The sequence below is a fragment of the Rhinatrema bivittatum genome, chromosome 1 (assembly GCF_901001135.1).
Source record: "Rhinatrema bivittatum chromosome 1, aRhiBiv1.1, whole genome shotgun sequence".
Lineage (NCBI taxonomy): Eukaryota > Metazoa > Chordata > Amphibia > Gymnophiona > Rhinatrematidae > Rhinatrema > Rhinatrema bivittatum.
This window is the reverse complement of record NC_042615.1, coordinates 141028430-141056424: the sequence shown is the minus strand read 5'-3', so window position 1 is coordinate 141056424 and position 27995 is coordinate 141028430. Positions and strand designations below refer to the sequence as shown.

At 42.1% G+C, this 27995-nt stretch overlaps 1 protein-coding gene across 3 annotated transcripts in view; it reads right to left on the bottom strand.

Annotated features, from left to right (window-relative positions):
• The window catches only part of LNX1 (ligand of numb-protein X 1), a 261445-nt gene that overhangs the window by 195116 nt on the left and 38334 nt on the right, over positions 1-27995 (bottom strand). For 2 of the 3 annotated variants that reach the window (XM_029587604.1, XM_029587612.1), the window contains exon 2: positions 22525-23016. In XM_029587604.1, coding sequence (XP_029443464.1) covers positions 22525-22919 — 395 coding nt within the window. In that variant the 5' untranslated portion in view covers positions 22920-23016. Of the gene's footprint in view, positions 1-9835; positions 10163-22524; positions 23017-27995 lie in introns of those variants that run through there. The other variant, XM_029587615.1, reaches the window with a different exon arrangement.

Genomic DNA, 27995 nt, shown 5'->3' with positions numbered 1-27995 from the left:
GACACCTGAAGACAATTACCCACATGGAGGCTGCATAAAAAGATCCATAAACTGAATAATAAGTTTCATAAAAGCAAACATTCAGCAAAAAAAGAAAGAAAAAACAAAATAGTCATCAGACCCTAAAAAACTATGGCAGATTTTCAAAGGGTTACGCACGTAAGTCCCGAGGGCTTGCAAAAAGGGGTGGTGCATGGGCAGTCCGAGGGTGGAGCGGGGGCATGGCCTGAGCCTCCAGGCACAGTGCTCGGGATCGCAGGCCGGCCATCGGCCGGTGTGTGTAACTTCTTCAATAAAGGTATGGGGGAGGGTTTAGATAGGACTGGGAGGGCAGGTTAGGTAGGGGAAGGAAGGGGAAGGTGCGGGAGGTGGAAGGAAAGTTCCCTCTGAGGCCGCTCTGATTTCGGAGCGGCCTCAGAGGGAACGGAGGCAGGCTGCGCTGCTTGGCACGCGCAAGTTGCACAATTGTGCACCCCCTTGCGCGCGCCGACCCTGGATTTTATAACATGCACGCATTTTATAAAATCGGGTGTAGATTTGTTCCCGCCGGGTTGCACGAACAAATCTGCGTCCGCGTGCAGGTTTTAAAAACTGCCCTTATATTTGGTACGTGAAGGATGAAAAGCCATCATAAATGTGGCCAGACTCCCCAGTCCACCATTAAAAGCCCTTAGTTCCAGTTCCTGATACTTAATACCTTTTGAGCTATCCATCCCCCTTGCCCACTTAGTAGAGCTGGGATTGGCTGCTCTTTGCTTTATAACCAGCCATTTTGCAGTTCAAGGTTTGGCTAGAATCAGTTCAGGTCAAACACAGAGCAGCAACGATGTCTGTTTTTCCCTCCCTGGTTAGGCCTCCCTGCCTCATCAAGTTTTTGCTTTTTGAGGGGAGTCTCCTCCTGTCTAGAAGTTTAGTTACAGTAAGGACCTCTTTGTGCTGAAACCCCTGTGGGACTCCCACTCCAGGGCTGAAGACCAGTGAGCCCATTCACTCCCTGAATGAGGCAAGCACCTGGGACAGGCTTGGCAGTGTGAGATGACTGAAAGCTAGAAGGGAAGGGACTGTGTTTAACTTTGCTCCTTTGGGGAAGGTCATTCTCGCTGGCTGTACTCAGAGGGCAGGGGCTGAAGACCAGTGAGCCCATTTATCCCATGAAAGTGGCAAGCACCTGTGACAGCAGCACACCAGGTTAGGAAGAGTTTTGATTAAGAAAGTATTTTCTCACTGGGAGCCAGGCTGGATTAATAGCTTCCTGAACCACAGACTTTTCAACCCGAGGAGTCACCTTTTCAGAACAAGTAAAAGGAGCCAAGTGAGATCTTGGATCTCCACCTAGATGGGACCCAGGATACAGCACTGGGTAATGGGTGAGAATCTGGAGATTGAGATAGGACGGTTTTTGCTATGGTTGAAGGGGACCCCCTTGACATAGGAATCCGGCGTAAGCTGCTGGGAGAGCTTTAGTGCACATTTACATCACCAATTGGGTGGCTCAACCAGCTTGCTGAAGAAAAGGACACCTACCCAGAATGAAACACCCTAACTGTACAAAGAATCATCTGTAACTGCACACTTATTTAAACATGGACTTTAATTTGCCTTTAACTAATCAGTAAATTATTATTTAACATCCAGTGCCTGGTACAGTAACGTCCTCCAGGAGCTCCACAGCTACCAACATACACGAGGGATAAATCACACCACTGTCTGGGCCATAGACGAGAGTGTTGTTTCCCCCCCCCCCCCCATAAAAAGAATCCACCTCTGGGACAGAGAGCTCAGGACCTGGGAGGATGCTAGCTTGGGGGGCTTACAATACCCACCAAGGGTTACATAAACATTGCATTAATGCCCTCTACACCAAGCATAGACCATCCTACAATCATCCATTCACCTAAATGCTACATATGTGTCTTTTACTTTCCTCCAGAAGCCCTCAGACCCAGACATATTTACTTCAGTGTTAAGAAAGAGTAAATCAGAGTCAGAGCCCTGTCACAGTCATGCATATCATATTACTTCCTAGCGAAGCAATCTGACACTGTAATAACTTTTTATGTTTGGGGGGGGGGGGGGGGTGTGGGCATGAAGCACAGGAAAACTAGTTGAAACAGATCTCAAAATATTTTAGCAAAGTTTCTCTATTTTTAAATACTGACAACAAAATTCCCATGTAAAGATCCATGTGCAGAATGGCTTGCCTGGGATTGCTGGGCTGGCCTTTGAATAAGGCTGTTGGCTTACTTTAACGCCTACTTTATCCTGTGTAATATTCACACTCTTCTCTTATCATTCTCACTTGTTTCCCTTCTTTCATAACTTTACACCCACTCTTTCACAGGCCTTTTCTAAATCTTAAACTCCACACACATTCTACATGTATGCCAGCCCTGTTTAATATATGTATTTCTCAGTTTCTCTGTCACACAGCACACGTCCATGAAGTATAAATCACTAGGTGTGTAAGGATATTAGAAGGCGCTGACATTATTATCATTTGGCAATGCATACATACCACAATGACTTTAAATTTCACCTTATATAGGTCAGCACTGAATTTGCCATACCCAACACAAATGTTAGAAAAGGCTGTTTTAGGGCACCCACCTCTTGCCAGTCCCCTCCAACTTACCCTAAAGAGTCATCTAGTCAAAAGGGGGCAGGAACCAGTGTTCTCTCTAAGGTGAGCGCATAAGCAATCGCTCATGCATTTGCTGAGCATCGCTCACATGTTTTATATGGATGCTGACACCCAGTGGAAAGAGAGGTGGGCTAGGTTAGTGGAAGCAGTGGATGCCCATGAGAGAAGGGTGAACACAGCCCTGGTGTTGTTATTGGTACTTGCAGTAGGATCAGAATTACACCATTGCTTTGAAAGCCGGGAAAAGATTACAGCGGGTTGGTTGGTTCATCCTGATTAGTTGACTGTGGAACACCGTTCTGCAACTCTGGTGTTGTGTGTGATTTTTCTATCGAACCAGACACCCTGTTGGTCACTTTCGATATTGAGTCCTTGTACACTGTCATCCCCCAGGATAAAGCTTTGGCTCTTTGACCGCTATTTTCAATACCCGAGACAAAGAAGCACATATACCCACTGCATATATAAATGAATTAGCCTCCTTGGCTTTGAGCAGGAATTATTTTGCCTATGAGGGCAAATTCTATCGACAAATACGGGACACGGCCATGTGAGAAGCCATGGCTCCTGATATTGCCAAAATCTATGTTTCTTCATTCGATTCTCACTATTTACCTAGCAATCCATGGGAAATACATATTAAATGTTGGAATCGCTACATTGTTATATCTTTGTGGTTTGGGAAGGCTCGTCATCGTCACTTTTGCAATTTAACTTGTGGCTCAATTCATGCGGACCTGTTCTAAAATTTACCATTAACTTCCATGAACAAGAAATAGCTTTCCTTGACATTAAGATTTACAAAGATAACCCCTGAAGCAGGTACTTTTGAAAAATGGTGCCATGTCAGGCATAGTTGGAATTTCATTACACATCTGAGAACCATGTCATAGTTGCTTTGACTCTTCAGCACAAGAAAGCACAGGTCAGCATTTGTTGCTCATTTCAACCTGATCATTTTGGACTCTTTCAAAGCTTTTGAACCTTAGGTAACTCAGCATTTTCACATTGAGGTTTAAACAAGCAATCCTGATAAAACCAAAAAAAGAACTTTGGACCAATGATTATAAGTGATCGTGCTTGCAAAGAAAAGTAATGTACTAAGTAACCACTCCAGCGGTATGATGGTCCTCAACTAAATTCAAAGTTATGCCTTTTTGCTATTGGTACTTAATCTATACCCCACATTATAAACTGGAATAGTAAATACATTTTCAGATATGGTTACATTTACTAGACAACAGGATCATCTTAGGGACTTATTTTCACTTCTGGACATGTGTGGCCCATTCCAGGCATCAAGTGCCGAATGTGAAAGAGGATTTAATCTAATCAACAGTATAAAAACAAAATCTAGAAATGGCTTAGATGCTGAACATTTGGATAACTTGATGAGAATTAGAATCTTTTAAAATTCCGGACAGACTGTCAATATTGATAGAGTTTATAACTTGTGGAAAACAGAAAAGATCAGAAGAAAAACTGTTTGAATTTCCAGTGAAACAATGTGAATAATTAACATTAAATATTCAATATACTAAATAATAAATTAAGCAATATAGTTTTTTTTTTTTTGCATTATATACAGAAACGCAATGCTAATACTGGTGCTCAGAAGTTATTAGTTTAAAAAAATTGTCATTCAAATGATAAAAAATTTGCAAACATATATTCACTCCTTTGAAGGAACATTGGCAGGAACAATCCCTGGTTGTTCCTCACCTGCCCAAAACTGAGCTGGCTCCCTGGATAGAGCAGCCTGTTTCTCAGTTGCTGTTGCTTTGCCAGAAACTTTTTCTATTTTGTGCTCTGACTTTATTTAGATCTGTGACAATCAAATTTTTCTTTCTTTTCCACAGTACCTTGCCTTTTTCCAGGATTTCTAGTAGATGAAGGTACCTCAAGATATGAATCAGCATTGGTCATGAGTATTTTTGGTTGCTGGTATTATGGGAAGGCACACTATATGCTCTTCCAGTCTCAAAGTCCTTCAAAAACTGCATTTCCAGTGGCTTTGCAGAAACCTTTCTATACATTTCACTGTTTCATTACTTTCCATTTCTTCTAGAATCTCCAAAATTCTCAGATTGTCTTTCTGACTCCTATTATTTACATAATACAAAAGGAACAATTCATTTTCTATTTAACAATTATAACCCCAATATATCTCAGAGGAAGGGAACACTTCTGGGCTATGATGCCTCCTCCCTAGGACTCCCTTGAGTTCCTCTGATGGGGGAGAAGTGATGCTTCAGGGCCCATAGGGCTACTGTGACCTATTTATCATCCAGAAATAACCACCAACCATGCTATGAGTTTTGTTCCAACAAAATGTATTTACTGGTAAAAGAAAACTTGATGGATTCTTGGAATGCCCTCCCAGAGGAGGTGGTGAAGACAAAAATGTTGATGGAATCCAAATGGGCATGGGATAAACACAGAGAATCATTAGTGGCAAGAGGATAGAAATGAAGCATTGGGATATCATGCAGTAACTTTTCTGAATATGGGTAAACTGCATGGGGCAGCAATTACAACTCTGAACACTTTGCTGGGCAAACTGCATGGTCTTTTTTTGCTGTCATTTACTGAGAGGTCAATATTCAACAACACTTAGCTGGTTAAGTGGTGCCATTTCAATATTTGGGTGTGGCCAGTGGCTACTGGATGCCTCTTAGTTGAACAGACAAAATAAAATGCAGAGTCTCCTCTCACACAGTGACACTGTAATAACAGGCAAGAGCCCAGTACATTTAGCTTTAAGTTTATCTTTTCTTTTTAGTCCTGATGAAGATAGAACAACTCTTCAAAGCTAGTCACAGATGTATTAAGTTAGTCTAATAAAATGTTATCGCTTACAACTTGTTTATTGACCCTTAATTTCTCATATCAAAGTAGAATAACAAAGCAACCACAATTCTTGCTCAGATATTTTTTAAAACTTTTTATTTGGCTCTGAGAAAGAGCTTCAATATCACAGCTGAAATCCAGTAGACAAATGAGGGAACCAAATAGTGACTGCTCAAAGTTATAATTAGCTTTCAGTTTCAGGATGACAAATGAGGAACTCATTGTCAATCCATGCCAGCTGTGTAGGCTAGTTGAAAAAATGCTTGCACTCTGTTGATTCTGCTCCTTCCTTGTCCATTCCCACAAAGGCTCCATTCTGTCTGGCTTCAGTGGCTTGCCTTGAGTAGAAAAAAAATACTTGAGTGGTGCTTAGCCATAGACTTGAATGAGATAAAAAAAAATAAATGCCAAGGAAATTTTTCATTATTTTTGGGAGCACTGTCCATTTTGTTTTTCATTTTAAATAAAACAAAACAAAAGAAATAGCCTGTTTTATTTATTACTCATTTGATTCAAATTTATCCACATCCCCACTATCAGGACAGAGGCCACAGAGAAGAGGTGTGAAGAGGAACTGTACTAAGTTATGTGAGTCTATGGCAGATGATCTGAGAAAAGGGATAGGGAAAAAACTGTTGTGAATCAGAAGCTGGGGAAACTGCTGCTGGAGCTAGCTTCTTTCCAAGAAGTTGCAATTAAATTATTGCTACTGAACTTGCCAGGAATAGAAGGATGCAATAATATTTACTGCATTTATCTCATCACATTACCTAGAATGAATTTATATATGTATATATGTATAAAGAAGAATTGGGTGGAGTTTTTGTGTGCAGCCCTTTGTATATGCACTTACTAGCTACCAATGTCTCTATGGCTCTAGCCTGCGATTTCCTGTTTTCTTTCAAGATTTCAAATTGTTTATGAAAATTCTGGGAATTGTAGTTGGTAAATTATACATTATTTTTCATAATAGATTTGAATACTCAAACAACTGTAAATTCAAAGTGAATGTTGTGTAGTATCAGCAGAGATGGCCTGCAAAGTGACTTAACACTAGAAGCCCAGTTTATATGATAAACTGTTCAAGAATTCAGCAAATCAGTTGTAGAATCTTCATTTCTGTTTGATAGCAATTCTTTTTTTTTGTCATAAAACTGTAATGTGTTACACAGATTTCAGAGCTTTGTGATTTAAGTATTAGGCTAAAATGCTGTCCTAGCATGTGTTAGTTGCTACAATATCCAGCAGTTTACTTGACAATGTACTTATTTATTGCTATTGCTTATCATGCTTAGCATGACTCTTAGGGATCTATTTACTAAGCTACAGCATTATGTTGATGTGCGTTAAACATCAAAATTAGTGCTCAATGTGCACTGAAAATGCATTATTGTGTGATATCACATGAGTGTTGCCGAATTTGCAGAAGAAAAATCAGGATTAATGCATACCAAAATTAGAGAATTCAGTTGCATGAGAATGCATGCTAGGTAGCTCATTAATAAGCAAATGGCTTAATGTAGGTCACACACAGTGAACATCACGCTCTGCATTCAACCATGGCAATTAAGTATACCTCAATAGGTGTAGCTGGACTAGCTTTGAGAGCATCATCAGGATAATGCGCCTGCTGTTGCTCCTAACTCCTCCACCTTCTATGAATGTTTAAAGGGACCAGAAGTTCTAAATATAATCCTCTTTGCACCAAAACCACACCCCTCCATACACCAAATACCCTTTGATGAAAAACCCTCCAATGGGCCCCCCTATCCTGGGTGACAACCCCATCCCCTGCCCAAAATACAACCCCCCCCCCTCTCCTTTCTGCTGCTGTCCCCTCCACAAGCCCCTTCTCTTTGCATTCTCAAGATGGAGTAAAGTTCAATAAAACTGCACATGAGAGAGCATTTTAACATACTTTGGTAAATAGATCCCAAATAGGGTAAAATTCAAATGGCTAATTTTGGAGCTAACCGGACAAGCCCCAGTATTTGACATTTTTGTCAAGGCTAATGGTTGCATGCACAGAATTAGCCCAGATAAAAAGATGTGGCACTGGGGACATTGCAGGGGCACGGTTACATTTTAGCCAATCAGCTCTGGTATGCAGGACGATGATGAGCTAAGGTTATACAGATAATTCAGCTGTTCTAAAGTTATTTGGATAACTAAAATGACTGTTGCAATGGCCTAGAGAGGTATCCAATCCCACTCCCTCCTGCCCCACAAGATTAAAAAAAAAAAACAGCAGACCAAGAGGTGCCCCCCCCCCAACTCACAAAAAAAAAGTATTGGGACAAACACTGCCCTTTCACTTCTGCCCTCGAGGATAAAAAGGGGGTGGGCCAGCAGTGCCCTGACCTGCCTTCCTCCTGCCCAGCAAAGAATAATTGTGGCAGGCTGAACCCTGACACCCACCCCCCTATCCCCTAAGTGAAAAATGTGCTGTGCCAAATCTCCCCAAACCTCCATCCCGTCCCGTCCCCCCCGCCCCCATCCACTTCAGTTTGGGTGAATTCTATTCACCCGGAGTGAAGTGAATAAATAAAACCTAAGTGATGATAGCGGTCAGAGATATCCACACTTAGTATTCAGTCCAGAGGGAGGAGATAAGGCCCTATCCTCCTGCACAGCTTCAAAAAGATTTTTGACATCATTTTTTTTTAGGCTTAGTCTACTGCAACTATTCTTTGATGGGCAGGAGGGAGGTGCCTCAGGTGCTGCTAGTCCTCTAGGTTTTCTTTTATCTTCAAGGACTGGAGGGAGGGAGGAATAAGGCACTGCTATTTTTAATCTTGCGGGTCAGGAAGGTGGGGGAATCAGGTGCTGCCTGGCCCGCTACTGTTTTACAATTTTGGATGGTGGGAAGAAGGGGGAATCAGGTGCATCTATAACATTTCTCTGGTGGGAGGGAGGGTGGGGGTTGAGGAAAGTTAGTGGGGTGATTGTTGTAATTGTAGAGAGCTGGGGGAGAAGGGATCAGGTGGTGGATGAAGACATTTTTTTAATTTAAAGAGTGAGGAGGCAGAGAAGGGGAAGTGGTTAAAAAAAAACCAAACAAACTAAGAGGGCTTAGCTGGATTGTACTTGATTTTCAGCACTAACCGGTTTTGTTTAGCCAAGGAACCCTAACCTCTCTTATTCTAGCCGGTCAAATTTTGATCGGTTTGATTTAGTAAAATATTTAGTTGAAAACTTTGCCGGTTAGGCTTAGTTGAATATTTTCCTAAAGATAACCAGCTAAAAGTACAAGGCGGTAGATGTTCAAGGCCTATTAAGAAGAACAGACACACTACATTGAAAATTTGTTATGAAATATGTAGATAAATTACACAGCTATTGTAGTATGACCATTGGCTTATTTAGTTTTGATAGATTTGGGAACTCAGTCACTGTTAATGACGAGCTGTAGCATATAGTTGATATAATTCTTGCAAAGAAAAAGAGGGAAAACAGCATTCCTGCTCTGATTAATCTCACCAGTGTTTACTTGCCTGAGAACTGACTGAGTTATATGCTAATATTTCTCCAACATAAATGTTTATCTGCCCTATTTCAGCTATGTTCTGTCTAGCCTGTATTGCTCATCCACAAATTTTGCATGAACATCCCTGGCCAACAAACTACTAATGAAAAGCAAAAAGGTACAATATGACCCTTTAACCTGATTCATTAGGAGAAGGTATCTATCTTGGCTATATTTTTATCAGCATTTTAGCAACTCACTTTTTATTCAATGAATGCATCAGTCGATAACAGACAAAATCCAGGCACCATGTCAAAATGAGACATCTGTTGTTAGACGTGTTTTTATATTCTCTGATATGTCAAAGGTCTATGAAATTTGAATTAATTTTTTTTATAATTAATGTGCTCAATCACCAGTTTAAATGTATTTCTTTTTAATAGTTCTTCCACTTAGAGCTTGGAATAGAATTGTGTTTATATCTGAGCATGTATACGCACATACATGTACATCTATCCATCGTGTTAGATAAAAGCGCACACATACATATGCATACATAAGTGTAGATATGTTTGCATGTACATACATGTATAGTACATACCTTCTGCTATTTTTTTGAAAATCGAGGGAGACAAATCCAGCAAGGCTTACCAATAATACTGATGAGGAAAAATAAAGTGGCAGAGGACAAAAATATTTTGAATGAGAATCTTTTCACCACTATAACCAGGCAATTTAGCAGAATCAATTTTAGCATTATGCCAGCTAGCTGCCACACACTTCTATTTTCACAGAGCCTTTCTGGCATTTTTTTTTCCTACACAAAATTTCACAACACACACATAACGAACACAGCTAGCATCACTGCAAGTACTCACAGTTCAGAGTACAGAGCATGCAGATTGCCCCCGTTATCTATATAGTTTGCGGGACTTAACCAAGGTAGGACCAGCAAGAGAAGAGCCTTCATTCTTCAGCCGTGGAATGAGCACTGCTGCAGGATCCACTCCTTGTCAGTCTCTCTTTGTCTGCTGCTGGGGCACTGAATTTCCAGGTTTTATGCCAGCCTGACCCTCTCTTAAACAGCCCATTCCATTTCACCTCAATTGGCAGCACATTAGGAATTCATAAACTGAACCACGCTGACCCATAAGAGGATTAGTTGATCGGAAATGGGTAGAAGTGAAGCCTGAGGGGGCAGCACAGCCTGGATGGCGATACAGTGACTGGTGCCGCTGAACCAACTAATGCGAGGTAGAGAGAGAGAGACCTGCCTCCTGCACTATTCAGAGTGGTTCTCTGGAAACAGCTGGCACATTTACATCAGCAGAAGGAAGCAGATAGGCTGCATGAGCTAATAGGCATCGGAAAAAGGCCTGGAATCTACAAGGTGAAATGCAGCTTTGCAATAAGCAAGGTAGAAAAGACACGTACTGTAAGGGAAAATGCACAAGGCAAGTTACTGACTGTACTTGTTTTATCTTTGCATATTTAAAGTGTATGTTCCTCCACAAGGTCATTGACATATGAAGCAAATATACATTTTTCTTGAAATTTGGCAAAAATATTTTAAGTGGCTTGGTATGATTGCTGTGAAAGACATGGAAAAAATATGTAAATTCTACAAAAAAAAAAAATGATACCATTAGCCCACGATTATCCCTTCAGTGTGAATTTAACCCTGAGCTTGAGGACATTCTGTCTTAAAAGATTATTTGCTCTGAGACTGGTCCTGGGAGACTCTGCAAGCCCACTTAACCTTGACTCTGGCCTGCAAGTCAAACGCTGCACTGGCTTTGTATTATCAAGCCATGAGGCCGCTCTCCTTTCGCCAAGGTTATTTTCTTCTTTTGCAGCTGTAAGATGACAAAAGGTCTGAGAACTCAGTTCAGGTGCATAATAGAAAGAATAAGTTGAAAAGGCAAAATGTCTAATTGGATGCATAAATCTCTGCTACATGGGAGATGTGCAAGTCTTCAAGGTTAGAACTGGCCTCCAGGGACACATGATACCTTCCAGCAATCTGTATCTACTGATTGAATGCACAGAGAGAGAGGTTTTAAATATCAGAAAAGCTTGAACTGGCTACTTTTATTTTCTGAAAAGATTTTCTAGATATAAAACCTCTTTCAGCAGCCAGCCTACTGCTAAATAAAAGGTCTGAGTAGCATGAATGAGCCTTTAATGTTTAGGAGTGTTTCATCCATGACAAGCACCTACTGGCATCATCATGTCCACCCATCTGATTATATAAACATGTATCATGAGCCCATTTGGCTGAAATTTCTTCAGAGAGTCTCTTGCTTAGGTTTCAGCTCTCTTACCAAATTTCATTCAAGTCTGGCCACAGGGAATGCCCCAATAGATGTGCCAGGAGAGTGGGTTCATGCCTGAATTTTCAGGAGTAGAAATGTGCCTTTGTGTCAAGCTGAAACTGTATACGTTTTCAACTTATTTTTCTTCATTCACTCTCTTCTATTAAGTTTAACCCAGATAGAATCTTTTCTGCACTATTAGCTTGCCAGAGTTCTGGTATGGAAAGAAATATTAAGTTTGGTTGAAATTCTGGCTTGAACTTGAGGAAGTTTTAAATCTTTAAAACAGCAGTAGCAGAGAATTGAGGGTAATTATGTGAGAGTTAGAATAAACAAAATCGTGATTAACAGTTCTTATTGATATTTCATACCTGAGAATATCTTAGTGATTAAGGTTTTGGAAAACTCTTAGGTAGCCATTTCCACCATTATGAATGTAAATAATAGAGATGTTTACCAATGCCAAAAAAAGGGACCATATCACCCCAATCCTACAGCACCTCCACTGGCTCCCCATCAAATATAGGATCCAGTTCAAGACCTGCATGATGGTTCACAAGGCACTACATAACATCTCCCCCCTCAACCTAACTTTCCAGCTTCAACTACACTCTTCTAACAAACCAACCAGAAGGGCATACCAGAACAGAATGATCACCCAACCTGCAAAATCTACCCTGAGGAAACGCGCTCTATCCACAGCGGGCCCGTCACTCTGGAACTCACTACCACCGGACCTCCGCCTAGAACCGTGCCATACAACGTTCAAGGTGAAACTCAAGACTTGGCTCTTCCTTCAAGCTTTCCCAGAGAGCTAAAGCAGGAAGAACAAACATCCAGCCTTGTCTTACCACAATAATGTAATGCTCACATTGAGTCAGTTTTTTATTCCAAGTTGTTACCTAAGTTGATCTTAGTTGTTTCTTAATATAATATATTACACTGTATTATAGTTCTTCTGTTCATTATATTATATTTGATATGTTCCATGTAAACCGCCTACCCGGCGATAGCTATATCTGTTAAATGTGAACCGGAGTGATATGTATTGTATACAGGAACTTCCGGTATATAAAAACCAATAAATAAATAAATAAATAAATGTGAATCGGAACCGGAATCGGTTCGGTTCCGGTTCCGAATTAAATCATGAATTTTTTTTCGTCCGGCCCGATCGATTTTTTTTTTTATTGGCTGCGCCCGATCCGATAAACAAAAAACCCACCCCGACCCTTTAAACCACTCCCTTAGCCTCCACCACCCTCCCGACCCCCCAAAAAATTTTTAAATTACCTGGTGGTCCAGTGGGCCCCGGGAGCGATCTCCTGCTCTCGGGCCGTCGGCTGCCACTAATAAAAATGGCGCCGATGGCCCTTTGCCCTTACCATGTGACAGGGTAACCGTGCCATTGGCCGGCCCCTGTCACATGGTAGGAGCACTGGACGGCCGGCGCCATCTTTAAAAATAGCGCGGGCCATCCAGTGGACACCCGCTGGACCACCAGGTAATTTTAAAACGTTTTTGGGGGGGTCGGGAGGGTGGTGGAGGCTAAGGGAGTGGTTTAAAGGGTCGGGTGGGTTTTTAGGTTGTGTCCTAACTCCCGTTAGTGTGCACTAACCCGATTAACGATTTTTTCATGATAAATCGGTGGAATTTCTATTCTATCGCACTCTTTAACGATTAATGACGATTTAAAAAAAATATCGGACGATATTTTAAATCATCAAAAAACGATTCACATCCCTAGTAAATAAATTGAGATACTGCTGTGTCAACCTTCATAAGAAACTCCATGCAGGTATGATGAGTATGAACCTATCATAATTGTCAGAAGTGCCTAGGCATCTGTGGCGCACCAGCAAAGGTCTCTTGCTCAGTGAAGAATTTCTTAGAATGGTCCTGAATACCTCCAAACCCTGTGACCATTAGCAGCTGTAGTCAGGGTACTTCCATCCTCGGGATTTCCCCTATTTATTTTCTAGATATCAACCCTGTTCCTGTCATAGTCTTGCTGGTTCAAGAGCTCAGAGAGGCTAATTGCTTTCTGCCTGCCTCTGAGCTTTGGTTTAATGTTTCCTGTCTTGCTTTGCCTCCCAATTGCTTCTGCCTTGCACTTGCCTTTAAACTGTTCCTATTTACATCTCAGCTGCCCTTCTTTGTACCCCCGGAACTGAATTTTGGCACTCTGGTCTTGTCTTGACCCTTAACCACATTTCTGCTTATGGGCTTGTTGCTTAACTACTTGAATGGATGTCAAAATACCAAATGCTCTATCAGTTCTCTACTGATTCAGCCTTGCATCACTCCTTCAATTGTTTTTGTTTGAGCTAGAACACAACAATGAACAACTAGAGTTGACTTAGGGAAAGGGATTTCAAAATATAGTGATTGTGGTCATACTAAAATGCATATATTTTATTCTTAAAATACATAAACATAATAAATACATATATATGTAACCCCCCCCCCCCCTCCAGCCAGGGATTACCTTCCCAGCCCTGGCGAAGACTGGATTTACTCAACCAGGGTGGTGGGAAAGAGTTCTCTAGATTTGGTGGAATGGGGGCAGGAACACCTGCAAGACCAGGCTGGGCAGAGGTTAACTTTAAAGTAAACATTTGGTGCTCCAAACAGAAAAAAAAAAGAGTTTACTTGGAAAAAAATAACCAGTTCAGCAGTACAGAAACAGTGCCCATAGCAAAAGCAATAGGAAAGTCCACAGTAGAATTAGCAGCCAAATCCAGATACACAAGACAAAGTTCAATATTCTTCCCACAATTCTCTTCAGATAAGCAGATCTTATGATCTATAAAGTTTTCCACTTCTTAACACTCTGTTCTTCCTTCCCAGGTTCTCTGCTGTTCCCCCAAAGACACGTACAGAGTCTCTCTTGATCTTTTTCATAGTACTCACACTTCAATAGATGGACCTACAAAATTCCTTCCACTTTCTCCTAGAGGCAAACTTCCCAGGACCAGATTCTGGACAATCCAGAGAAGAGTTATTTTCCTTCAAAAGACTATCTAAGAGCTGGCAAATAAGCTAAAGACAACTTCTCCTTGTTGGCCTTCTTTCATCCCAGGTCTTTACTCTTCAACACTTCACAAATCTTTGTCATACCAACTCCAACCCCAGGGACAGATTTTAAAACATATGTGTGCGGCTTACATTTGTTCGCGCAACCCGGCGGGCACAAATGTACGCCCGATTTTATAACATGCGCATGCAGCCTCATTAATGTTATAAAATCAGGGGTCGGCGCGCGCAAGGGGGTGCACAATTGTGCACCTTGTGCGTGCCGAGCCGTGCTGCCTTTCTCCATTCCCTCCCAGGCCACTCTGAAATCAGAGTGGCCTGGGAGGGAACCTCCCTACCTCCCACCTCACCTTCCCTTCCCTTCCCCTAACTATCCTGCCATCCCTAAGCTACACCCCGTTAAAAAATGTATCTTACCCAGTTACGCCTGCCTTGAGCAGGCGCAAGTTGCGCGTGCCGGCCGATGTCCAGCCCGCGATCCCCAGCACAGCGGCAAATGGCCACTGTGCCTGGAGGCTCCGGCCCTGCCCCCAGACCGCCCACACCCTTCCCACGCCCCGCCCATGCCCTGCCCCTTTTTTCAAGCCCCGGGACTTACACGCATCCCAGGGCTTTATGCGTGCCCCCGGGTCTTTTGAAAATAGGCCTGGCACACGTAACCCCCCTACGCGCGTAAATCCTCCTGGATTTACGCACATAGGGCTTTTAAAATCTGCCCCCCAGTGCTTATGGGAATGCCAGCTCCATAAAAACCTCCACACAATCTTTCCTCTGTCTCACATGGGAGGCATTTTTATAATCTCAAATTTGTTCCATCCCCTTTGGGGGAAGAGCCACTCTTTCATTCCAGTATACATATATACACCCCTTAAACTCCCTCTGAACCTCCTGTGCTAGAAGGGTCCCAATAGTAGCACATTGAAAACACTTCAGAACAACTCTGAACTCTCATTGTGTTATGCCTGTCGGCCGTGGAAGTCGCTACCGACCATGCTCACCTCCCCGGTTGCTGCGTTTCTCAATCCGCTACAGACCGCTGAAGATGCCCTCATCACACCACATCGCCTTTCCGGGCCTGCAGGCCTTGCCTCATGGCAGGAACGCCGCCAACTTCAGGATCCACCCTGTGCTGCCTGTTAGTGCGCGCGCCACTCAAGGGAGATTTAAAGGGTCCAGAGCGGGAGACACGAACCTTACTCATGGCCACCGCTTTACCTACATTACCTTGTTCTCATCGAAAGACCCAAACATCTCAGACAAGATTGGGCCTTCTCCTGGAAAACGTGAGATCGGGTTTTATTCAGATGAAGGACCTACAAGCAAACGGGTCCTCTAAACACGAGATTTTCATGAGGACACATGAACATATCATGGAAGGTCTTCTATCCATATTGAACTATAAGGAACAAGAGATTCAGAGGCTGCACGCTCTGGAGGTATTGAAGGAAGTCCTCCTACATCGCCCCATACCTTCCTGGATGCCTCAGAACCATCCCGTAAGGACGAACATCTATACTCAGTTGGGGACTGGTTCTTGAATTCCCAGAGTGTGAAGGAAGACTGGCATCTAGATCGTCCTGCAGCTCTGAGGGGGGCCCTGAAGAGGGGGTACTTTTACGCCCGTCGGCCACAGAAGTCGCAACCGACTATGCTCACCTCCCCGGTTGTGGCGTTTCTCAACCCGCTACGGACCGCTGAAGACGCCCACAGCACGCCACATTGCCTCTCTGGGCCTGCAGGCCTTGCCTCGCAGCAGGAAGGCTGCCAACTTCAGCCTCCGTCCTCTGCTGCCTGTTAGCGCGCGCATGTGCCACTCAAAGGAGATTTAAAGGGTCCAGAGCGGGAGACTCTGGACCAGCCTCCCCAATGATGTCATCCTGGGAGGGGGATATAAACCCCTTCCTGCTGCCTCTCACTGAGTTAGCAAGGACTCGATTGGTCTAAGCTACTCTGCCGCTTTCGTGCTGCCGCTGGAAGCTTTCTCTCTGCCCTTCGGGGTATTGCTAACCTAGGTACCCACTCCTCAGGGGCCCTCTGCTTTATTTTAGGTGCCTTACAGGGATCAGGTACTCACTCCTCGAAGGCCTGCTCGCCCTGCCTCGGTGCCACTACCAAACTTCTTCAACCTGATGGAATCACATACCAACAGTAACCATCTAGTGAGTAATCTAACTCTCAGTCTATTTCATCCACAGTACTACCTTGCTGGGAAACCTGCACCGGAATCCCCCTATACCAACGGGGTGAGAAGGGTCCCCTCTGCCGAGGGTCCTGAGACTGCTACTTCCAGACTACCTCACTACTGCCACCTCTGGTGGTACACTTCAAGCTGTTTAATAAAAGAACTAAACTCTGTGTTCGTGCGTCTGTGTTTAGCCCAGTACTGTGGTGCCTCATAGTGCTCCTCCCTGTGGGCATGGTCATCTGCCACGGTACCCAAGAATCCACCCAAACACCGCTTAGCCATAACACATTGAACCTCCACTGCTAGAAAATTCTTAGTGTTAAGATACAGACACTTCTAATACACCTCTAGTGGTCATGCAGGGGCCACATATATAACTAGAAAATCGACTTTAACAAAGTCAATTAAAAAATAGATATTTTGAAGAGTATAGTGCTGCTGCTTTAGTATGCCATCAGGAAAAGTTGACTTATTTGGAGTATAATTCATTGACTCCACCCCTATAAGTAACTATACTTCTAAATCCACTTGTAGGTTTCTCTACCTGTTATAAAATCAATTCTTACTAATTAACATGAATTATGAAATTGTATTATTGGTAAGTGAAAGCATACTTTTTAAAGTTATTTTTTAGTGAACTCAAAAGTTAAGTCATGGCTAAAGATATAAAATTCCTGAAGGTCAGGTTGCTCATGTGCGTATCTTAGAAATCCTTGCTTGTGATTTGAAAATCCTTACTATTTAGGAGGTTAGTTACTTACTTTTGAGCTACTACATACAGTAAATATAGCATGCTTATTCTGATTCATTGAGCATATCTTCTGTCTTTTCACAGTCCATAAAGATTTATCTTTTTACAGATGTTTAGTAACACTAATATATATTTGTGGCAATGACACAGATTGAAACTTAGGGACAACATGAACACTAGGGCAGCTGAGACAAAGTAACATTATTAATTATAAGTTGAGGAAGATGTCAGAATATTTATAGCAGCAGCAGCAGCAGAAGCAACTCCAACATATGGCAAAATATAATTTTGCTGTCAGTAAGAGGATGGACTTTTACAGCAGCAGGGGAAATGATTAATGGAAATATTATTTATAAAAAAAAAAGTCCCATTTATTAAAAAAAAAAAAAAAAAAAAAAAAGCAACCAACAAACATATTAACTAGGAACCTTGAAAATAGTCCAGGGGCCAGCCAGTTTTGCTCTGCCTCCATTTTCACCTTTTGTCATGCCCCTGACTACCAACTGGGCCTCATCTAGGGGGTAATTTTGTAAATGACCACATTGGTTTAAATTCTACGTGTACATTTTCGAAGGGAAAGTACATATGTATTTAACCTTTGAAAATTATTCCACCACAACTATCTGCACACATTTATTTATACCTGTGAATGTATTACATGTAAGCGCTTAATTTCTTTGAGGAACAGTATGGGCATACTTTTGAAAATTCAAAATTATGCGTGAAATGCAAGCCTTCTCCCCAGCCTGCCCCCAGCAATAACTCTGCTCATTGCATATAGGCCATATATGTGTACTTTTGCCAGCATATCAAGTGGGCAAGTTTGTAAAGCACTATTTTACCCATGGAAATTAATTTGAAAATTACTCGTTTTAAAACTGTCCACCTGATAGTCAAATTATAGAGTAGGAATAAGAGGTAGACCAAGGGCCTGATAGTCAATTCCTTTACTTTCAGTTAATGAAATGGCTTCTTTTGTTAAGCAAGGACTGATTTAGATAAAGTGAGTTCTGGGTCCTAACCGTATGTTGCTGTATGGGTTATCTTGCAAGTTACATAGAAATGACGGCAGAAAAAGACCAAATGGCCCATTCTGTCTGCCCAGCAAGCTCCCACACTTATATTCCCATACTTATCTGTTTCACTGACCACCAAGTTCAGGGCCCTTGTTGGTAACTGTTTGATTTGAATTTCCTGCCACCCCCTGCCATTGGTGCAGAGAGTAATGTTGGAGTTGCATCAAAGGTGAATCATAAGGCTTAATGGTTATGGGTAGTAACTGCCACATCAAGCAAGTTAACCCGATGCTTGTTTACCCAGACTGCACAGACCAATGCCTTGTTGGATGTTGTCTGAGTGTAAATCCTCTTTTCCACATTTCCACCTGATGTTGAAGCAGAGAGCAACGCTGGATATGCATTCAAAGTGAAGTATCAGACTTAATTGGTTTAGGGTAATAACCTCCGCAATAAGCAAGTTACCCCCACACTTATTTGTTTACCCAGACTGTGCAGATCAGTCCTTGTTGGTTGTTGTCTGAATGCAAATCCTCTTTTCCACATTTCCCCTTGCCGTTGAAGCAGAGAGCAATGTTGGAGTTGCATTAACTATGTGAAGGCTTATTGAGTAAGGGTAGTAATCGCCAGGTAGTAGCCACCATTCCAGCAAGCCACTCCCATGCCTCTTCTCTTCATTCCTATCCTCTAGCCATATTAGCCAACCCATTTAAATGTTCTCTTTTTATTTATTAATTGTTCCTGCTGTCTAATGTTTTCTGTGTACAGTGTTAAGCTGGAGCAGAGTGATCTGTTGTCCTAAAAGTGCAGGGTGCTGCCAAAGTCATATCCATCCATTTTAGCAAGGGACTGTATGTTCAGAACTTCCCTTATCTCTTTCTGCGATTTCCCTGTCTTTTCTTCACATTGGGTGGCCTGTCTAATGCTATTCATAGACTCTCACATAAGGCCAAGGTATCTTAGTTTCAGAAATTCATACTTGTAGCACACAGCAGAATCATATGCCATGCAAAATTCAGCCAGAGCTTTGTCTTTTTTGCCATGAGTGGAAGCTGCTTTTACCAAATCCTTTCACACATTAGCCAGTAATTCCAAATATTCGCTCGCATGAGCTCTACACAAAGCATAGCTTATCACCATTTTGAAAATGGAGAGCTGTAGCAGCCTAAAGGATGGAAGGCTTTGGTAGGCACTAACTAGAAGCAGATCTTTCTGCCATTCCTGACCTACATGATAAACAGCAACAGGAGAGAGAATGGTTGCTAACAGCATTACAAATTGTAAAAGCAAAAAGGTCCATGCTATGTAAGAAAAGGGATGCATCTGTACCACCCAGTTATAAACAGTTTGGTAAATGCTCTTATTTTAAAACCACCAGAGCAAGACAGGTCCACTATTTCTTCGTGGGGTATGTTTGCTTGAAACTATAGGATACTGGGTTCATTTCTCATTTATGGAAAATTGGCAAAGACATTTAGGCAAATAGGCTCAGACATAGAACATGGCAAGCAGAAGTTGTCTAAACTTTTTTCTTCTTATGCTTGTATACACAACTGGTACAAATTAAGAAAATTGGCCTCTAATATATCTGTTATGCAAGAAGTAGGTTTATGAAACTTACAACAGGAAAACAATAGGGGAAGGAAACAAAATATCTCATCATTCCTTTTATTTTTATTTTCTGTTTGCATTCTCCAAGGGCATAAGTTGTAAAAGCACTTGGGAACTGTGACATTTCAACACAGCCAACCAGAACGTGGGCTTTGTATGATTATTCTCTCTGGGAGGGTGTATACTACAGTGCTACATACCATTCAGTTGTTTAGCCTACATTGAAATAGCTATTTTCCTCTTTATCATCTGGTTTACTGTTTCTTCCCTTCCTGGCAATTTGTTGTAACATATTTAAATGACAAAATAATATAGTCAATGAGAAGAAAATGCAGAGGGAATGCCCCAGCATCCAGATGTCTCTACAGGAAGAATAGACATCTAGGCCAAACATACGTGACAGCAGACGGATGTCTGTTGGGATCTTAAATATGAGAACTAAAACGTAAATTTGAGAATTATTCTGTGGGGTTTTTGGTAAATTTTGCAACTTCATGAACTAATTTGCCTTGAGAGCACTGGCAGAATTCTAGCGATTCACTGCTGAGCTCACTGGTTTGTAGATATCTACAGTGAAATATGGGAGAAATTCACAACAGTGAAACAAGCAAAATGCACCTATCTTGCTTTAGTCATCGAAACATTTACAAATTCCTACTCATAATTAAAATAAATGATGGCAGTCCTCATTATTAGCAAGGGCCTTGAGAGCACTGGCAGAATTCTAGCGATTCACTGCTGAGCTCACTGGCTTGTAGACATCTGCAGTGAAATATGGGAGAAATTCACAACGGTGAAACAGGCAAAATACACCTATCTTGCTTTAGTCATCGAAACATTTACAGATTCCTACTCACAATTAAAATAAATGATGGCAGTCCTCATTATTAGCAAGGGCCTGGGAGAAGGTCACTTCATTACAATGCAATGCTTTGAGCACAAGGAACATAGTGAACATAGAAGAGATCATGCAGGACAACTAAGCAGAAATAATAGTCCCTGGGTATTAAAATAATAGATTAAAAGGAAACCGAATGAAGAGATTTCAGATAAAGAAGAAAAAAACCACCAAAGAAGAAGGCCTAACAGTATCAGAGTATTTATCAATGCAATCAATAAATTGGTACAGACTATTTCTGCTAATGCTGCTTATCATTTTTATACCTCTACTAAATATATGCAGTGTGCTGTACCCAAGAGAGAAATTACCACAAATAGAGTGTTGTTTGATATGTCAGATTCTTTATGACTTTTGTATCCCATATTTTGTTTTAAATCAGGAAGCTGGGAAAGTAGTAGAAGGATTTTTCCAATGATTTGCAAGTGGCTCCAGCAAATAGTATCACTGGAAGTTTGAAGGAATCATAATTTCCTTGCAATTTTTAATGCCCTGCTGAAACCTGTCAAGAAGACTATATTTTCCGTGCAGCAAAAAAGGCCATAGTAGACAGCTGGACATTATATTGAATTCTATAAAACTCAGAGCTATGCATATACAGAAGAACTATAAGCCTCATTAATTAAGCTTTTTTTGTCATAGAAACAGAATGGAAAAATAAATCTTTTAATAAATTAAGCCTTATGTTTTGAATTGGTGAGAAAACCAATATCTGTATTAAGTACATTTATGTTTGAAAGTGTTTGATCATTTACATTTCAAATGTCTTTTGTTCTTGGGTAGTTTTGAAGTTCCATTTTATTATCCTGATTGTAAGATCATTGTTGGAAAAATGTTCTCCCACATGAGTGTTAACTTAGGCCTGGTATGAACAGAACAGTGCTCTCTTTTGAACATTTGATGACCCTCGGAGTGAGGAAGCTCACCCAAAGATGAGATTTGTGCAATGTTCTCTCAACCTAGCTTGATGGACTCTCTACCTGGGTAACATCAAATGGTCATAAGAGAGCACTGTTCTGTTAGTATGTCTCACATTGAATGTCAAAGTGGCCCCTAACCCCCTACACTAATACCTAAACCTCACCTCGAGTTACTAGGTGGGCCTCCCATATAGATATAAATACCTATCTAGGGTGATGCCATTATGGCTAGGTTCTCTCTCTTTCTCTCTCTCTCTCCCCCCCCCCTCACCTCTGATAGTGAGGTGGACAGCTTAACACTCCTGAAACAGTTGTAGCTAAAATCAGCATTAAAGCCATACCCTAGGGCTCTGCAAAGTAGTAAGCCCACCCCTAACTCCTCCTCTTTTTCAGATTTCCATCACACCATACGATATGGTGCTATCACATGCATTAACAGCACTTTTCACATGCGATAAGCCCTTAACGCATGCAAAAACACCTTAGCACATTTTGATAAATGAGGGGGTTAGAGAGGTATTGCTAATAATTTATCATAGGTAATGGGCAATTGACATCCTCTGTAATTGTAGTGTAACCTCTTCTGCTCTGCTCTCAGCATTTTGTCTTGCTTCTCTGTTGTCTGCCTTCCCTGTCTCTGCTCATGATTCTTATTCCCATTTACATCTCTTCCTCATTCATTTATTCAGATCCTCCCTGCAACCTTACACTCACTGGGGTTTTTTTGTTCTTTTTATATATGTGCCTAGGTACAGTTCTACAAGGATATTGCAGATGGCTTCTTTATGATAGAATTGATGTTTGAATAATCATTGATACTTTGGGAAGACAGTACCTGTACTGAAAATGTTGTTCGAGGTCACATCTCTGCAGGACGTCATCGCAGTGCTCAATGAAAGGGCAGGAAACCGTGAGTTTATCCAAAAGCTTATTTACTAATATGGATGACTTTTTGCATGTCTGTAGCATCACTGATTTGCGGTCTACAGGACAGAAGTCTTTTTCTGTCAAAAAGTTTGTGAGGCAGAGGGTGCAGTAAGTATGGCCACAAGGTGTATCCAATGGCTGTATCAAAGCTTGCAGACAGATATGACAGATTAGGTCATCGTCCACTTCTTCAATGTAGGAATAGCAGTGGTTTTCCTCTTCTGAATGCACTTGGCCACAAATGACACATAGGGGCTGAGTATTGGCGGAATCCATCTCTTCTGCAGAATCTTTCTGCTCCATGATCCACCGAATGCAGACTGCAGGTCAACGGGAAAGTCGGTTATAAAGGAGGGCAGTCTGGTAGAAATTCAGTAAGCTGTAGGCAGAGTCCCCGAACCTACAAAATAAAAGTCAAAACATTTTGTCTGTTTAATGGCAGATACTTGTGGCTTGATACACTTTTTTTTTTTTCATAGCAAGGAAAGATCAGTAGGCCAGTTGACCAAAACCAGGGAGAAAAAGTGTCAAAAGTAAAAGGGAAAACAGAAAGACTAAGGATTAGATGAAGAATGCAAACTTCATGACATCAGTGCCTTGTTGCTGCAGTACAAGGTATATTAGCTGTAAGTATGATGGTAAGAAATGTACAGCAAATAAGAATTAATTGCAGGGTGTGTAATGTATTTTCATAGTGAATCTAAAAAAAACCTGAAGAAGTACCAGCTGATGACTGGAGCATGAGAGAGATCTGAGAAGATGAGGATCGGGGAGCAAAGGATGTTGCAGGTCCCCAATGTTCTTTCTCTGATCCTTCATCTAAGATTTTGTTTTTCATTGTTTCTCATCCAGTTTGAGAAAATAAGCTCCAATGAACCATTCTTACATGCTGCGTTCTGCTCATGCTTTTGGTAAGTAAATAAACAATAAGCGCTTTTTTCTTTTGACAGTGGTCTCTTTTTTAGTAAAATGCAATAAGCCAGTATTAATGATGATGCTCAATATTTTTCCCCTTTAGAAGATCTTGTGTAGTGCTGAAACACTGAAATTAAGCAAGGGCCATCCTGACTACCTCCCGGGTGGTTGTGGATACAGTATGGTGCTGAATTGCTGTGAAGTATTACAGCCAAGGCACAGCTGACAAAATCTGGCTCTTGACAGCCTCAACCAGGTCTAATTTTCAGGATATCCACAATGAACAATCATTAGATTTACCCACACATGATGATTTTACTTAATGGTTAGTTTTCAAATGAGAGGATGATTGCTCATTCTTTTGCTACTATAACATAGGCCAGTTCAAATCAGAAAAGAAATAAAAATAATAATAATGAGAATAGTTAAAGAAGGGAAGAATGGGTCGGCCTGGTGACTCCATGGTAGCGCCACACACTGCCATGCAGAGGACCTGGCTTTGATTTCCCAGATTGGATCTTCTGCTTCCTGGGCCAGCTTGGGCTGGGGTGCTGTTCACAGTTCCTGGATGGGGGAAGAGGAAGGCAGTCCCAGTGACTGTGCAATGGCGATATAGAGGCTCATGATTCCCAAATGAATCCGGATGAATGGTCCCTGACTGAGAAATGTGGCTGCAATTACTAGGGCCTAGATTTTCTATCTTCGCCTGGCTTCCTGAATCGCGCAGTACCGGGGGGGCGGGGCGAAGTGGGGGGCGGGCCTGCGAAAGCTGGCAAAGATCGCACCTCCGCGGTGCGATCGCTGCCAGCTTTCGCACCCAATAGTGCCACCGTGAAAGGTGGTGCTATCGGGCGCGATACTGGCGGCGATAAGGAGTCTTACCTTTCACCATCAGTGATGTCGTTGCGGAGTCCGCCTCGAGGATGCCCTGTCTCCTCCCCTTCCGGTGCGGACTCCGCCCCGACCACCCTGATTTAGATATTGCACGCAAAAAGTCCCTAGGCTAGGTGAATTGGGAAGGGAGGGAGACCCCCTAGGCTAGGTGAATTGGGAAGGGAGATAATAATAAGGTGAAAAATCTCCTCAAGCAGTTGCAAATAAAGGTATATGGCATCAGAACCCCCCCTATCCCGGTTCCAATTGAGCTGGAAGCCCAAAAGAGCAGGAGGAAAACGCTGGACCAATACAAGTAAAAAAAAATCAATAAAAGAAAGATTAGGTTTGCATATTTCACCTTTCATGAAACTTGTCTAACAGAGATTTATAACTTGCCATGATGTGTTTTAGCAGATATCAGGTGCATGTTACAGGTTCAGTGAAAGGTGAGGTGCTGGTGACAGATTAGGGTTTAGGGGCCAGTTTTACATGCAGAGTGAGACGTACAAACCGCACAGTATACCTCGGTGAAGATTTGATGTCATTTGGAGCAGTGGCAAAGCCAGAATTCATTTTTTGGGTGGGCACAAGGTTAACATCGGTGGGCTGCAGGTATGCAGGTCTGAGAACTACTAGTTGTTTACTTATTGATAATTAATGCCATATATTGCACCCTAGAATGGCTTTCTAAGTCATTTGCAACTGCCATTATGCATCATGTGTGAAACTTTAAAACATTTTACCTCAATTATTTCAAGCACTTACCAGCATTAAAAATTCCTTATTAATCAGAATTTATTTTATATTTATTGCAGTTTATAAATGCACAAGTATAGAAGACAATCAGATCCAATCATGTAATAAAACAAAAATGAATGTATTCTTTCATGAACCATCTTTGCAGAAAACCAGAAATCTTCATAAATACAATAAAATATAATTAATCATCAGAACAGGTGCAGCACAGAGCTAGGGCAATTCACATTACAACTAACATGAAAATAAAATTTCAAATTCTGGTGTCACCGCAGCAAAAAATAACCCTCCACTGCTATTTTGTGAAGTAACACAAACTCTTGCAAAGAAAGAGGCATCAAGAACCTTACCATACCATACAGTCACAGCACTGACTCTCAGGATTCAAATAACAGCAACCTTATGAAAAAGCAACAATGCAAATACTACCCCAGGCCCTAGAACATTAATATATCACCTACAGGAATAACAGAACAAGCTGAACTACTACTACAGAGAAATTACACCTAGCAGAAATACTGCATTTCAGTCACACACACAGGCAAAACAGAGACTGATCTTTACCTAATATTGAAATAAGAGACCACAAATTAGAAACAGAAACATGCAGATAAAACCAAAATAGAAAGCCTGACAAACTAGTCTCTGAACAGTGAAATACTGAAGAAAGAGCAAAATACAAAAAAAGTCAAAAATATAAGAAATGCACATTCCCATCTCAAAATAATTTTTTTTTACCTTTGTTGTCTGATCTTTGTATTTTTCAGATCAGTTGGTCCTAATCTCTTTTTCCTATTTTTTCCCTTGTCGCTCATTTCCTAATTCCTTTTCAGTGTCTTTCTTCTACTACTGTCTTCTTCCCTTCCACACACACATACACACTTTCTCTCACACACTCCCTCACACACTCAAGCTCTCACTCTCATATGCTCTCCTCCCACACATACACAAGCTCACATTCTCTGCAGACACACATACAAGCTCTCACTTTCTCACCCCTCTCCAGGCTTACATGCTTATGCACACACAGATGCACATCCAGGCACCCATTCTCACCCACACACTCAAACCCAGACTCCTATTCTCACCTACAAACCGATTCTCCTATTCTCACCCATACATACACATATTCAAGCTCCCATTCTCACCCACACATACATACATTCAAGCACCCATTCTCACCCACCCACACAAACCCAGACTCCCAATTTTCACCCACACATATACACATTTAAGGTCCCATTCTCACCCACATATACACACATTCAAGCATCCATTCTTACCCACATATTCAAGCTTCCATTCTCACCCATACACAAACCCAGTCTCCCATTCTCACCCACACACAAACCCAGGTTCCCATTCTCACCCATATATACACACATTCAAGCTCCCATTCTCACCTACATATTCAAGCTTCCATTTTCACCCACACACAAGCCTAGGCTTCTATTGTCACCCAAACATACATACAGTCAAGCTCCCATTCTCACACACACTCACACACACACACACACACACACACACACCCAGGCTCCCATTCTCACACACATACACACACACACACCCAGGCTCCCATTCTCACCCACACATACACATTCAAGCCCACGCACAGCTTCTGCTTCCTCCCCCTCCCAAGCAGGAAGATCAGTTGGCCACTCCTGCTGCCACCGGCCTCCTGCTATCTTTGGGCCGTACGGCCCACCGATCTTCCTGCTTGGGGTGGGAGGGGGAGGAAGCGGAAGCTGTGTGTGGCGCTTCTGCTCACTCCCCCCCTAAAATAGGAAGATCTGTGGGCCATAGGGCCGTAAGATCGCCTCCCCATGTGTGCCATGCAAATGCATGGAATGGTGTGCTGGCCCTGAGTCCTCCTCTTCTCCGCGCAGAGATGGGATCCCACAACGGCCTTGCAGGTCCAGTGCTCCACTTCCGGTTCCAGTTGGGTGGGTCTGGGTCCAAATTGGGTGGACAGCTACTCACCCAGGCCCACCCGTGGCTACGCCACTGATTTGGAGTGAGGAAAGTCTCACAAAGATGACCTTTCTACTATATTCTCTCACCCTAGCTTGATGGACTCTATAAAAGGGTACCATCAAGCTAGGGCGAGATAACATAGTGCAACATTTCATCTTTGTGATTGTTCATCTCATCCTGCATGTAAAACTAGCCCCTAAACCCTAAATCACCACCAACACCTCACCTCGAGCTATTAGCTGGTCCCCCTATAGAGATATAAATACTTGACTATTATGAGGGGCCTTATAGATTCTCTCTCTCTCCCAAAATGCAATTCAAAAACTGAATTGTATTTTAGTCATATTGCACAGCTTAATGTCAGGAAAAAAGGTATAGTTAAATCCATAACACATTTTGATGAATGACCCTATATATCTTATAATTCAGATACTCTTTTGAAATTCATTAAAACTGCCGTTACAATTTCATTTCGGATTTTGAAAATTTGTTAAAGAAGGTTAGCTTGGTTATGAGAGTCGTTTATTTATTTAAGGTTTTTCTATACCGACGTTCGTTAGATACATCACATCGGTTTACATTTTAACATAAACAGCAGCAACAATTTGCTTTTTCAAGGAACGAAAGAACTTAAACACAGTGGGGCGGATTTTAAATGCCCTGCGCGCCGGCGCACCTATTTTGCATAGGCCGCCGGCGCGCTCAGAGCCCCAGGACGCGCGCAAGTCCCGGGGCTTTGTAAAAGGGGCGGGGAGGGGGCGTGTCGGGGGCGTTCCCAAAATGATGCAGCGTTTCGGGGGCGTGCCGTGGTGTTTCGGGGGCGGGCCCTGGCGTGGCACCGGCCCGGGGGCGTGGTCG